We start from the raw sequence: 12,828 nt of genomic DNA, 5'->3' as shown, positions 1-12,828 counted from the left end.
GAACACCGGCACAACCAAGGTGATTTAATACTAAGGCCAGTGCCACGTATAGACGATGGATAGATACAACCATTCACACAAAAAGATCCTCACAAGAGGGAATCGAAAACGATTGACACGAGAAAGGATCGTACTACTAAATGGTTGCACCATTGGTTTAAAGAGTAAGCACAATAAAATAAAATTCAATAATAATGATATTGTACTATTGGAATCTCGTGATTACTGTCAAAGTTATATTCGAGAAATTTAAAACAAGATGAGGAGCCTCCTGGAGTCATGGACAATATATCAAGGAGCCCACCTGAATGAGATACCGGAATTCGTTTCTGATTGCAATCGAGTCCCGCTCAGCAAGGACAAGGATGCACCATTGCAACCTTGGTAATGGGCTATGGGGTATATTGACGTTCAACAATTACTCAGGAGAAAGTACTCACCAGGGCATTTAAGTTTTACTAATAAGATACTAATTGGTTCAACAATTACTTCACTAGTATGTAATTTACACACAGTCTTGCACACACGCACACTCTACCCCTATGAGCACCTTCGAAAGACTGAGCCGGCATATCATCTTGAAATTTACGAAGTCACTATCTTTAAATTTAAAAAAATTCCTTGTGGAGTAGCACTTTTATTATTTGTACATTATTAATAGCTCTATAAAAAAAGGGTAAAAGAAAAGAGAGAGAGAGAGAGAGAGAGAAAAGGAGAGAGGCAGGAGGCAATAAAAGCGGAAGGAGGAGAGGAGAAAAGCAGAGGAGGGAGGGAAGGCCAAATCCCACAACTTTAGAGAGAGAAAGCGGAGGAGGAAGGCGACGACTCCTCTCGTGCAGAGCGGAGCCAGAGAGAGAGAGGGAGAGGGAGCGCGGCCATGTGGAAGCCATGGGCGCGCGCGGCGTGGACGTCGTGACGACACCTGCTTGCTTGCCCTCTCGGCCCTCCCCACCGCCCCCCACGCCCACGCCCATGCCCGCGCCCATGACCCCGCCGCCGCAATGCGCCTCAAAACCCCATCTTTGACCCGGCGGGCTCCGTGAGGGATCCCTGATCCATGGCGGAGGCGCCGCCGCCCAAGCTGCTCTACATTGCCGTCGCCGACGGCGGCGGCCGGCGGGCGTTCCGGTACACCCGCCCCGTCCTGCAGAGCACCCTCCAGCTCATGGGCTGCAAGGCTCGCCACGCCTTCAAGGTCCGTCGTCCCCCCATCCCTTCCCCCCTCCCCCTTTCCTCTTTGCTGTCTGCGATCTTGATCCCTCCCGAGCAATGGACGGCCGCCCGCCTCCGATTGGAGGCCCTCGCGCGCCATGCCACGATTAGATTAGAGTATTAGACTGGGGACGAAACTGGCTGCTCCTACTCTGTTTCAGATGCCACAGATCCTCCATGGCGCTGCTGCACATGTGCAGCATAGAGCTCTGGCGCTTCTGCCTGAATTGCTCCTTCCTGGTTCAGACGATGCAGTTAGGCATGCCCAGCATAGTGTTCGGCAGTGGGACGATTTTGACACGGGAAGGTGACAACTGCCTCTGCCTGCTTCTGTTATGTTCTAGAGTAGATGCCATAGATCCTTCATGTTCATTCATGGGCAGCACATGCCTAGCAGGGTGTTGAATCGATTGTTCTTTGCTCAAGAGATGTAGTTAGGCATGCCTAGCATAGTGTTTGGCGGTGGGACGATTTCGACACGGGAAGGCGACAGCCGCTCCACCAATCGATGAGCACACCATGTTCTTGGCCCAATCCGATCCAAACTCCCCCGGGCCGGTTCACTTCCCTTGGATTGGATTGGACAGGAAACTCCCATATCCCTTTCGCCGTCTTTTGGCCAGGGTCATTCTTTGCAACAAAAGATCGGATCTGATTCCGCGTATTTTGTCCAAGCTGTTCCTCTTGTTGCAGACTGAATTTTGTCTTTTGGTGATACTTTGCTTGGGGGTCATTATCGTCACATACCGTTGCCCCCTTTGCTACACCTACACCTAGTGTGAATCGCTATTCCTTTCTTCGATTTATTGTGCTCTGATGACAGAGACATCACCATGTTATGATGATATAGACATCCAGGCTTTGCCTTGCCAATGATCTTTATGCTCGGGAACTGCAGCTTGACGGGCTACCGTTCTAGTCTGTATCTTGGAACCGGGCCTGAGCTCCGGTATCGGGTTCCCACTTGACGTAATTTCTGTACTCTGATTTGGTGTTGGCTGTTTGGCGTATCTTGTTTTCCTCATCGTCCATTTCGATTAGCTTCCTAATCAAATATGCATCTTGGAGTTGACCTGAGCTCTGGCATCGGGTTCTCACTTGACGTAATTTTCGTACTCTGCTTTGATCATGACTGTTTGGCGTGTCTTGTTTTTCTCATCGTCCGTTTCGGTTAGCTGCCTAAGCAAATATGCATCTTGGAGTTGACCTGAGCTCTGGCATCAGGTTCTCACTTGACGTAATTTCCGTACTCTGATTTGATCATGACTGTTTGCTGTATCTTGTTTTTCTCATCGTCCATTTCGGTTAGCTGCCTAAGCAAATATGCATCTTGGAGTTGACCTGAGCTCTGGTATCAGGTTCTCACTTAACGTAATTTTCTTACTCTGATTTGGTCATGACTGTTTGGCATATCTTATTTTCCTCATCGTCTTTTTCGATAAGCTGCAAAGTAATACGCCGTTTCTGTGCACAACTTATTTTTATTGGTGTGCGGAGTTTAACAGTGAATTTTTTGTCACCCTTGTTGGCACTGTCAGATTAGCAAGAGAGTGTTCAGTGTGATGAGGAGTGAATTCTTGGATGCATCAAGGTCAGACAGGGCTGTTAAAGAAGAAAATGCCTCTAGCCTGGGCATTGGAGAAGATGCTGAGATGCTTAACACAGATATTCTAGACGCAACTGGCAGCAGCTTGCCCTTCGAATTGTACAAGACGCAGACAACGATTCTTGTTTCAAGAGAGAGGTTTCTGAATATCGTGTGTGATGCACTCTCTTCTTACAAGTATGTTGGACCAAACCAGAAGGCTGACTTGCTTCTTGCTTGCAGGTAACTTTACCCTATCTGTATCTTATTGAGTTCATACGAATTAGTAGCAATCCAACTAGCATATTTCTTCATTGATTTAATTTACAGCTCCTAGTCATCTATTATGTCCACAACTGAATAGGCTCAGGACAGACATTTATGCTTAGGGTGCTTTGTTAAAGTCAATGATTCCTTTCAAAAAAGCCAAATTATTCTCATGAGCATGGTGCATGCATTATGCTCCAATGAAATATGCATATATTATCCAAGTCATTTCAGGGCACACATAGGGTAGCTACTCAATGGATTCAGCAGCAGCTAATTTTTGCAATTGTGTCTTTTTCCAATTATTCTGATCAGAATTAAGGAGAAAAAGGAATCGGTGACAGTACTCTTGTGTGGGACAAGCGGATGCGGCAAGTCTACCCTATCGTCTCTGTTGGTATGTTAATTTTCTAACCTAAGAGTCTCGGCCATTTCTTGATAGGTGATAGCTATACTATATAGAACACCAGTGACACAGTAGTTCTGCACAGGAAGAAGCATTTAATGCTAAGTATCTGCATATCAGATACCAATTTAAAGCGCTTTGACATCTTTCCTGCGCTGTTGTGTTTCTTGTCGCTTTTAGAAGATTGAACTGTAAATTAAAGAGATACATGATGCTGACTCTTTTCTGAATGCTAAATACAGTCTGTTTGTTTTACCCAGGGTAGTAGATTGGGCATAACGACAGTGGTTTCTACTGATTCCATACGCCATATGATGAGAAGCTTTGCAGATGAAAAGCAAAATCCACTTCTCTATGCGTCAACCTACCATGCAGGAGAATACTTGGACCCTGTTGCAGTTGCTCAGTCAAAGGCTAAGCGCCAGGCAAAGAAGCTCGCAATGGTTTCTCATCCTAACACCAGTGAAGGCCAAGATGACACTTCAGATGTTAAATCTCGCCATGGATCCTCAGTATTACCTCCTAGGACCGAGCTGATTGGCAGCAAACAAATGGCGATAGAAGGGTTCAAGGCGCAAAGCGAGATGGTCATCGACAGCCTGGACAGATTAATTACATCCTGGGAAGAGCAGAAGCAATCTGTTATTGTTGAAGGAGTTCATTTGAGCCTCAATTTTGTGGTGCGTACTAGTCCAGAAGCAACACTGATATTCTATTACAGCGCTCTTGTGTCGTTTACCTGTTATATATTTTGTTGCACTGATGAATTGACTAAGCTATATTTTATTTTGAATATCTAATAGATGGGGCTAATGAAGAAACATCCTTCCATAATACCATTTATGGTCTACATTGCAAATGAGGAGAAGCACATGGAACGGTTTGCTGTACGCGCAAAGTACATGACACTGGACCCAGCAAAGAACAGATATATCAAGTACATCCGGAACATCAGGGCTATCCAGGAGTACCTTTGCAACCGAGCAGACAAGCATCTGGTACCCAAAATTAACAACACTAACGTTGACCAGAGCGTGGCAGCGATACATGCCACGGTTTTCAGCTGTCTTCGCCGGCGAGAAGTTGGGGAGCAGTTGTATGACCTCAACACAAACACCGTTCCTGTAGTGGATGAGGAATACAGGAACCAGCGTGCAGCTAACTCCTTGGGTTCCAAGGGCATGTTCCAGCTCATTCAAAGGAAGGGGTCTTCGAGGAACCTGATGGCTCTCCTTAACCCTGATGGTTCGGTGACTAAGGCTTGGCATGTAGATTCAGGTGATGGCAATGCTAATGGCAATACAGGCAGTGGTAGATCAGTAGGAAATCATATGGTTAACCCATCACTAATTGGGAAGGCGGAGTCAGTTAATCTCCAGTTTGGTTCTTTCGGGATTAGCGCGTGGCTGAGTGACACAGGTGGCGGCACCAGCCATGCTGGAAGTGTAGATGACCTGAGGGCTGATGGGATCGAGACAGGCGGTAGATACTTCTCCTCATGCTGCAGCTCACCAAAGACGTCAGACTGCGCCTCCAAAGAGGTATGTGTTGTGTGCATCAACACTAAGATATGTTTGTTATTAATACTGGCATCAATGTGTTAATGTTTTTTTAGACGATTGCTGATGCTATACATTCCGATCTAACGAATGCTCTGGTGACCTTTCCAGCATATGGAGGATTATTCAGTCTATGGTAGTGAAGAGGATGCTGACGACCCACCTGACGCTGAAACTGATGAGGATCTAACTGATGAAGAAAGAGATGTTCATGAGGTAGCTAACTATATTATCCAGCAATTTTCCTAGTGGGATTTACTTGTACTTCTGTTCTGGTAGCAGATACTTGATTGCAGTTGCTGCTTCCTAAACTCCTTCAAATACATTGTGCCATATGCTAACCAGGAATGCCAGTTGATAGCATGCCTCAGTTCAAAGCTTGTGCGTCAGCAATCCAAGCTTTTTCTAGATTGCTAAATGTTTTCTGCGCCAACCAATTCCTTCAGATTGAAGCGGGATCAGTCGACGAGCACTCCACCAAGTCTGACGAGGAGTACGATGACCTAGCGATGCAGGACGTGATGGGGAACGGCAACTGCTCCGACGACGACGAGCAGGCTGCGGGGTACGGCGCCAGGAGGTCACCGCCCATGGAAGAGAGCATCCTCGGAGCAGATGACGCCATGGTGGAGGGCAGGTACCACCACAACCTGGACCTCTTCACAATGTCCAAGGACGTCGCTGCCACAAAGATGCCGTGCGCGTGACACCGCCGACCAACCCCTGGGGGAAGAAAAGCCGGTGGTGCCGTCCGGCAGACACCACTGCCACGGTCCACTGTCAGCCGCGGTGCTCTTGGACACATTCTCCGGTGGTGCTTTCAGTTAGGAGTCTGCACCGGTTGCTGTACCCATATGAGCTTATGTTGTGGTTGTGACTGTTAGAGGACCTCATGCTTGGCTATATATAGGAATCCTGGGGCTCTGCCCTTTTGGGGAAACTCGAATAATGAAAAGTTGAAATTGCATTCTGAATTTGCGCGAGAATATATTCTGTAGGAAGTCAGTGCAGGCGGTGGACACATACTCATCGATTATTATTTTTGAAAGGGAGGCAAAAGATTTGCCTCGTCGATTAATTAAGAAAAAGAGAATTGTCTGGTTAATTAACGGAAAACCGGGCGAAAACCGATACATATAGATCATATGAGGGCTACTCGTTAAGAAAGAAACTCCATGACCTCACGGTCAACCCAACAAACATACATAACATGCAACAACCACAAACCCTGGCACTTCTATGTCGCAAAGAAACACTCAACAAAACCAATGTTGAATAACTGTGCAAGATCATGCTTTGAACAACAATTAATCTAATTATATTTTAGATCAGTTATGAGTTGTGACACAAATTATATTTCTAACCGAGGCAATTAGGTATACTTCCTCCGTTTCAAAATAAACAAGTGACTACATACAAAGCAAAATGAGTGAATCTGCACTCCAAAATATGTCTATATACATCCGTATGTAATAATCCATTTAAATCTCTAAAAAGACAAATATTTAGGAACGGAGAGAGTAGTTGTTAACAGTTGCCAAGCCTAGCGCCAGTGCAACAAATTCAGCCAATTCCTCTCTTTCAACGGCTATCATGAGCATGCAAATGTTCTTGTGATGGAACTAAGAATAGAAGTCAAAAAATGAACTCTCGATAAATATTTTATGCATCCTTATGAGGAAATAAGAGGAAAATATGTCGCGAGTCGAGAGACAGCTTGAAAGAGTAAAATTAGCAGGTAGACATCAACACCAAAAAAGATGGAAAAAGACACATCTACCACACATGACAAAACATAATTAAAACATTGGTACTTCCAGAGCCGCATGCATTCATTTCATAGACAGGCATTCATTTGATTTCTGTGAAACCTTCTTTACAAAGACTGAAACATTTGACTTCTGCGAAACATCAGTAAAATAGGAAATCTTTACAAGAGATGGAAACCTTATACACTGATGAAACCCAAGGCAAAAGGATCTACAGGTGTCCTTGCTTCCCATCATCATCTAACCCTAAATATTTCAGCTAATTTGCTTCCATGCTTTGCCTTTCTTATATATATATATAGATATAGATATGTATCTTACTCGAAGAGGGAAAAAGGTACAAATATACAACTTCTCTCCTTTTGAACAAGCAAAATCTCTTCTCTTTCTCTTTCTTTATTCCCAGAGGCCCCCTCCTTTATTTACAATCAAAGGCTTTCTTGAGCTCCAACTTCTCCGACGACGGCACTGGACAACGACTACTGGTAAGGCTAGCCTCGCTATCTGTCTGTACAGGGGTTATTCTGTCAAACTAACCATTCAATCTCTGCAAGACTGCGACGAGACCCCGATACGCCTTTCTGCAAATGAGAAAAACAAATTAAATCCAAATGGAAAAGGGTTTGCAAAGATATGCAGATTAGGAAGCAAGAAGCAAACAACCACGCGTCTTAAAAAGGAAGAAGGATGAATCACAGTAAGGATGACTAAGAGGGGCTTTGGAATCTGGTACCTCCTGCGGCTATAAGCTTCTCCACCCGGGCAACAATATGTTTCCCGTAGGTGTATCTCTTAAGTGCGTTCAGGTGGACCTTGATACGCGAAAGAATCAGCTCACGGTTGTGGTCGTCGCAAGTCTCCAAAACCTTCTGCACTACATAATTTGCAAACTGGTCTTTCATCATTGCCTGGAAAGCAGAAGCTAGACGTCAGAAGACTGAAATTGCCCAAAAATACAAGCTTTAGAATAATAAAGACGTGGTATCCACATCTGCGCCTTGAAGCAGCAGATGAGGAAACAGAAAACAGTTTCACACGTATGGCATGCTGAACAACTTCAGTTCCTCAAGACATAGACAAAACAAGAAATAGCTTGTGCTAATAACTACACTAAAATTCAGCAGCCATAGCACGTAAGAGCTATATTCATGTAGTCAATAAATATCAATTTTATTTTTACACAGAGCATGTTCTGCAACAAAGAACCAGTATGCTTATACAGCTGGTTGAAAACACACCTGTAATGGCTCATTCTCATCAGTAGTGCCAAGCATTTCATTAATTAGTATCTGGCGCTCCTCAGGAGAACCAAAAGACAGACACTTCTCAACAACGTTGGAAGCGAATTTCTGTTGGCTCATCTTCACGATCTGTCCAGCAAGCTGCTTAATTATAGAAGTGCGTTCTTCTGGTTTCCCATGTTGCAAGACATGCTACAAAACAAAGAAGCCAAAAGCTCTTTGTATAAGTGGGATACATGACACTTTCAACTAGGTAATGGCTAGTCTACACAGTAATACGAGAAAGCCGTAAACAGAAGGGAAAAAAAACTGTCCATATATAATACTCCATCCCTCCCATACTAGGTAATGGATGTATCTACACCTATTTAAGTGCTAGATACATCCGTTTGAGAGACAACCAATATGGGACAGAGGGAGTATCATATATCGGCATGATAGATCACATCGAACAAATCAAAACACTTAGTGGTACTGGGCAGGAAGTATGAACAAAACAGTACCAAGCACATGCGGTAGTTAGAAACTACTTCCAACAAGATATGAAAACAAGAGAAAGAGCATTTACATGATATGTACTCCCTCCGTTCCTAAATATGTGGAGTAACTGCCAACTTGCAACCGAAAAAAAAATAGAAAAAAAAACCCTGCTAACTTGGTAGAAGAAACCCAACATAACCCATTCCTCCCACTGATTTAATATAGTAGGCCTAAGTGAAATTGCTCAATGACAAATATTTAACAAGTAAATGAATAAGCAGCTACCTGGATAACATAATTGCCATACTGGTCTTGTGTCAAAGGAACCACACACTGCATGATCTCCTCCATCATGGCGTTTTGCGTGCTTTCATCATCACAGTGCTCCAAGACTCTCTGGTGGTAGTCAATACAGGTAGGTAAATTTAGTAAATTGTGAATGAAAACACATTCATTAAAACCAGATATAGGTTGATATAGCACCTGAATAACACGGCAACCATATGGATGGGTGGAAAGTTCAACCACTTGTCCATAAAAAGCAGAAACGATGAACTGTATCCTTTCTTGAGGGATGCATTCTATGCACTTCTGGATTACATGGTTGCCATTCTGATCACGAACTAATTTCAGAATAATTGTGTTTCCGTCAAGCTCCAAAGCCATTTGTGTTTGTTGCTCCACACCAACCACTTCTAAAGCCTACAGAAAAATATGATGTCCCTAAGACTGTGAACAGCTAGTCCATAACTGATTTCGTAGGGGAAAGTTTAGTTTGTAGCAATACATACCTTCTGAACAACCCGGCAACCATACATTTGTGTACTCAGCGTATATACATGACCCTTGAGTAGGTTTGCCAATTGCTTCTGTTGTGGTTCAGTCCCATACTCGAAGAACTGCCAAGAACAACAAATTAAGCTGAGGTCTTAAAATAACAAGATAAACTCAAAAATCATTAATAAATGAATCAAATTTGTTCGATACTGATGCATAAGATAGTTGCACACCTTCTGTATAACATAGTTTCCAAAAACATCGGTCATCAACATTCGTGCTTGGGGAAGTATTTCTGGAAAAATCATGTTCTTCTCTTCAGTAGAAGCTGTTTCAAGTTTCTGCTGTATAAAGCGACTCCCGTGCTGATCCGAGCTGCAGAGGGAGAATCATATTAGTATCCCACATAAACACAACAACAATACTCAGTTTAAATCCAGGAAGTAATACCTGAACTCGACCACATGACCTACAATATCTAGCAGCTCAAAAGATCGGGTCTTATTGGTCTTGAATTCCTCCAGCAGAGTAGACTCATAAGCATTATCTATCAGACCATTCTCTGAACTCCATGTTCCCATGGTTCCTCCAGTGGTGCTCCTTGCCATGGATGGAATACGTGTCAGCCTATCTCCTTGCCTGGCATGACCCTGGGGAGATGGGATAAAATGGCTAGATGTCGGACTTGACAAATATGCCATGTCCATGCCATATGCTTGTTCACTGCCATAAAGAGTTGGGCTAAGACCACCAGACTTGCCCATGTATGGCATTCCATACTGTAGCTTCTGCTGAGCAAGTAATGATGCAAGATAAGCCTTTTGATATGCAGCATTATCCATGTGGCCTGAACCAGAAAAGTTACTTCCCCGGAAAGGACTCATGCTTCCAGCTGCACCAAGGGGAGAGTTGGGGTTTGCCTGCAAGTAAGGGGCATAGACTGCATCCATTGGTTGGACCTGATAACCAGTCCCCCTTTGACTTGAAAGAAGGTTGGCATATTCACCATCTGGGCAAGAAAACACAAGTCAGGAAACAATGGGAACACACACACACAGACAGAGAGAGAAAGAGAGAGGGAAAGAGAGAGTACCAGTATTCAGGTGATTATTCAGCATGGACGAGCCAGGACTTCGTGAATTAGCCTTTGCATGTCGTCCAGGTACATCAGTGTTTGAGCTATCGCCATTCAGGTTTTGGTAGAGATACACAGGTCCAGTCGGGCTCAGCAAAGATCCTTTCTTGTGCCCATTACCATGCTGTGATTGTGTAGGGAACTTGCTGTTGCTTTCAGCTGCCAGTTTACTCATATTTAGATTACTCAAGTGACTGCTACCATTTGGAAAGACTGCATATTCAAGGGCATTTATCGGCTCTTCATCAGCATTATGAACTAAATTATGTGGAGAAAACTGCCTATGCTCCTTTGGAACATTATTGAAGAGCACATCTCTTTGATCGCCACCAAAGTTCTGGTAAATATGATTTTGCACATCACTTTCTAGATTGGCCATGTTGTTCCCCGAGAGGTTTAAACTGGACATAGCAGATAGAGCTGCTGCAGTGTCAGAACCATCATGATTACGAGAAGCAACATTTCTGCCTTCAACCATTTTATCAGCTTTTCCCATCCTAACTCCAACTGGAGGAAGGCAAGGGCTTGGAGCCCTCTGCATCAACTGAGGGTCAGGGGTGGTGCTTCTTGAGATCGAAGAGCCTACTGCAGAAGCAAATGTGTGCGACATTGAAGAACCTAAACTTTGCACCCTGACAAGACTGGGTGAAGCCGATCCAGACCGAAAGCCATTCATAGATTCTGACCTACTCTGCAGTTGTGCCTTCGATGACTCAGAGGACCTTACTGGATTTGGGCTCTCAAAAGCATTCCGGCTATTAGAGCGTGAAAGATTCGGGCCCTCAAAAGCATTCCGGCTATTAGAGCGTGAAAGATTCGGGCCCTCAAAAGCATTCCGGCTATTAGAGCGTGAAAGATTTGGGCTCTCAAAAGCATTCCGGCTATTAGAGCGTGAAAGATGAGCAGCTTTAGAAGCAGGACGGCTAATATTTTCCTGTCATGGAAACCACTGTAAATTAGATAACAAAACAAACCGAGACTTACATGCTACAAAATAGTCTTAAAAGGGATGCATTGTAGAAGTAGCCTATCAGTATAAGTGCAAAGACAATTTGTTTCCATTCATATAAAACATGTACTTCTACAGAAGGTTAAAGAATCTATGATCACACTATCACAGCAAATGCAATGAGAAAATATTGTCAACCTGCAGGGCATCCGCAAAGCTCTTGCGACGGGAGGCGAGGCCATTGACATCAGACAGCCCAATAAGCCCATCAGCTGCTTGGCCGAGCCACTCCGACGACTGCTGACGTGCGAGGCCATTCCTTTCACCTCTGCCCATCCTATCATTGAGGAGATAGTCCACTCCGTTGCCTTCGCGTGCCCCTGGCTGCACCGAGAAGAGAGAGCTCCCGCCAGCGGCCTCCGAGGGCCGCCTCCTCCAGTCCCCGATGCCCCCGGAGGCAGCCTGGAACCGCTGCGCCGCGCGCCAGTCCTCCTTGGACACCATCGGCACGGGCAGCCTCGGGTTGAGGTGCTCGTTGTTGTAGTAGTACTGCAGGTACGCCGGGTGAGACAGAATCTCCTCCTCGGAGAGCATGTCGGCGGCGCCGCCGAGGCCGCTGCTGTCGACGTGGGCCGGGGGCGCGGCGGAGAAGAGCGTGCCGACGGCGGCGCGGGCGCCCTGGACGGTGGGGGGAGCGCTGCCGCTGCGGTACATGCTAAGCTCCTCGGCAGAGGCGCCGCCTCCGCTGCCATGGTGGTTCTGGTCCATGAGCACCGCCTGCAGGTCGCGCTCAAGGTCCTCGAAGGTGGGGCCCGCCGGAGACGGAGCCATCGCCGCGGCAGCCTTGGTGGTCACTTAGCCGGCCGGCTCTGTTTCCTTCCTCCTGCTCTTGGCCTCGTTCCCACACGAAGCCTGAAACACAGCAAGCACCGGGACGGCGATTAGAACTCCGAATTTCACACCCAGATTAAAGACAAACGCGAAGAACTCGATGAACTACAGAGAACGATCAGAAGCAGAGAAGCAGAGCCAGGGCCTAGAAGAAACCAAACACAAGCGAGAGGGAATCGGGCTGAATTCCAAGCTGGTTTCACCAATTTCTCTACCCGGATAGCAGCAAAAAGGGACCCCAACCAAAAAAAAATCCCACCTTTTAGGGGCGGACCTGCCGAGGGTTCAAGCAACTGAACCCCTAATTATCTGGCAAGAAATCAGCAAACCCACTGGCTACTCCATCGAAGCAGCGAAGGAATCGGCAACGTGAGGCGGATTGGGGAGGAAGCAAGAGAAACATCAACAGACCCCGGGAAGAATAATCATCCAAGCAGGTTGAGTTAGGGTTCGTCACCTCCGACGGACGGACGGGCGGGGGGAATCAATCGGAGCCCCGGCGGACGGACGGATCCCCGCTCCACGCCAGTCCGGCGGAGCGGCGCGGACGAGGAGTC

At 45.8% G+C, this 12,828-nt stretch overlaps 2 protein-coding genes across 2 annotated transcripts; one reads left to right on the top strand and one right to left on the bottom strand.

Annotated features, from left to right (window-relative positions):
- Positions 1 to 751: 751 nt before the first annotated feature.
- LOC123139892 (P-loop NTPase domain-containing protein LPA1) lies at positions 752 to 6,015 on the top strand. Its single transcript, XM_044559586.1, has 7 exons — positions 752 to 1,195; positions 2,751 to 3,040; positions 3,380 to 3,461; positions 3,731 to 4,150; positions 4,274 to 5,011; positions 5,141 to 5,245; positions 5,476 to 6,015. The coding sequence occupies exons 1-7, from the start codon at positions 1,058 to 1,060 to the stop codon at positions 5,734 to 5,736; spliced, it is 2,034 nt and encodes a 677-aa protein (XP_044415521.1). The 5' UTR covers positions 752 to 1,057; the 3' UTR covers positions 5,737 to 6,015.
- Positions 6,016 to 6,860: 845 nt separating this feature from the next.
- LOC123139891 (pumilio homolog 3) lies at positions 6,861 to 12,828 on the bottom strand. Its single transcript, XM_044559585.1, has 11 exons — positions 12,729 to 12,828; positions 11,579 to 12,292; positions 10,390 to 11,365; positions 9,747 to 10,305; positions 9,530 to 9,671; positions 9,311 to 9,418; positions 9,003 to 9,221; positions 8,805 to 8,915; positions 8,037 to 8,231; positions 7,532 to 7,706; positions 6,861 to 7,379 (listed from the first exon to the last, which is right to left on the bottom strand). Exons 2-11 carry the CDS (start codon positions 12,209 to 12,211, stop codon positions 7,339 to 7,341), a joined length of 3,159 nt encoding a protein of 1,052 aa, XP_044415520.1. The 5' UTR covers positions 12,212 to 12,292; positions 12,729 to 12,828; the 3' UTR covers positions 6,861 to 7,338.

This window comes from Triticum aestivum, chromosome 6B (assembly GCF_018294505.1).
Source record: "Triticum aestivum cultivar Chinese Spring chromosome 6B, IWGSC CS RefSeq v2.1, whole genome shotgun sequence".
In the NCBI taxonomy this organism is placed as follows: Eukaryota; Viridiplantae; Streptophyta; class Magnoliopsida; order Poales; family Poaceae; genus Triticum; species Triticum aestivum.
Note: the sequence above shows the minus strand (reverse complement) of the source record. Positions and strands in the feature narration are given on the sequence as shown.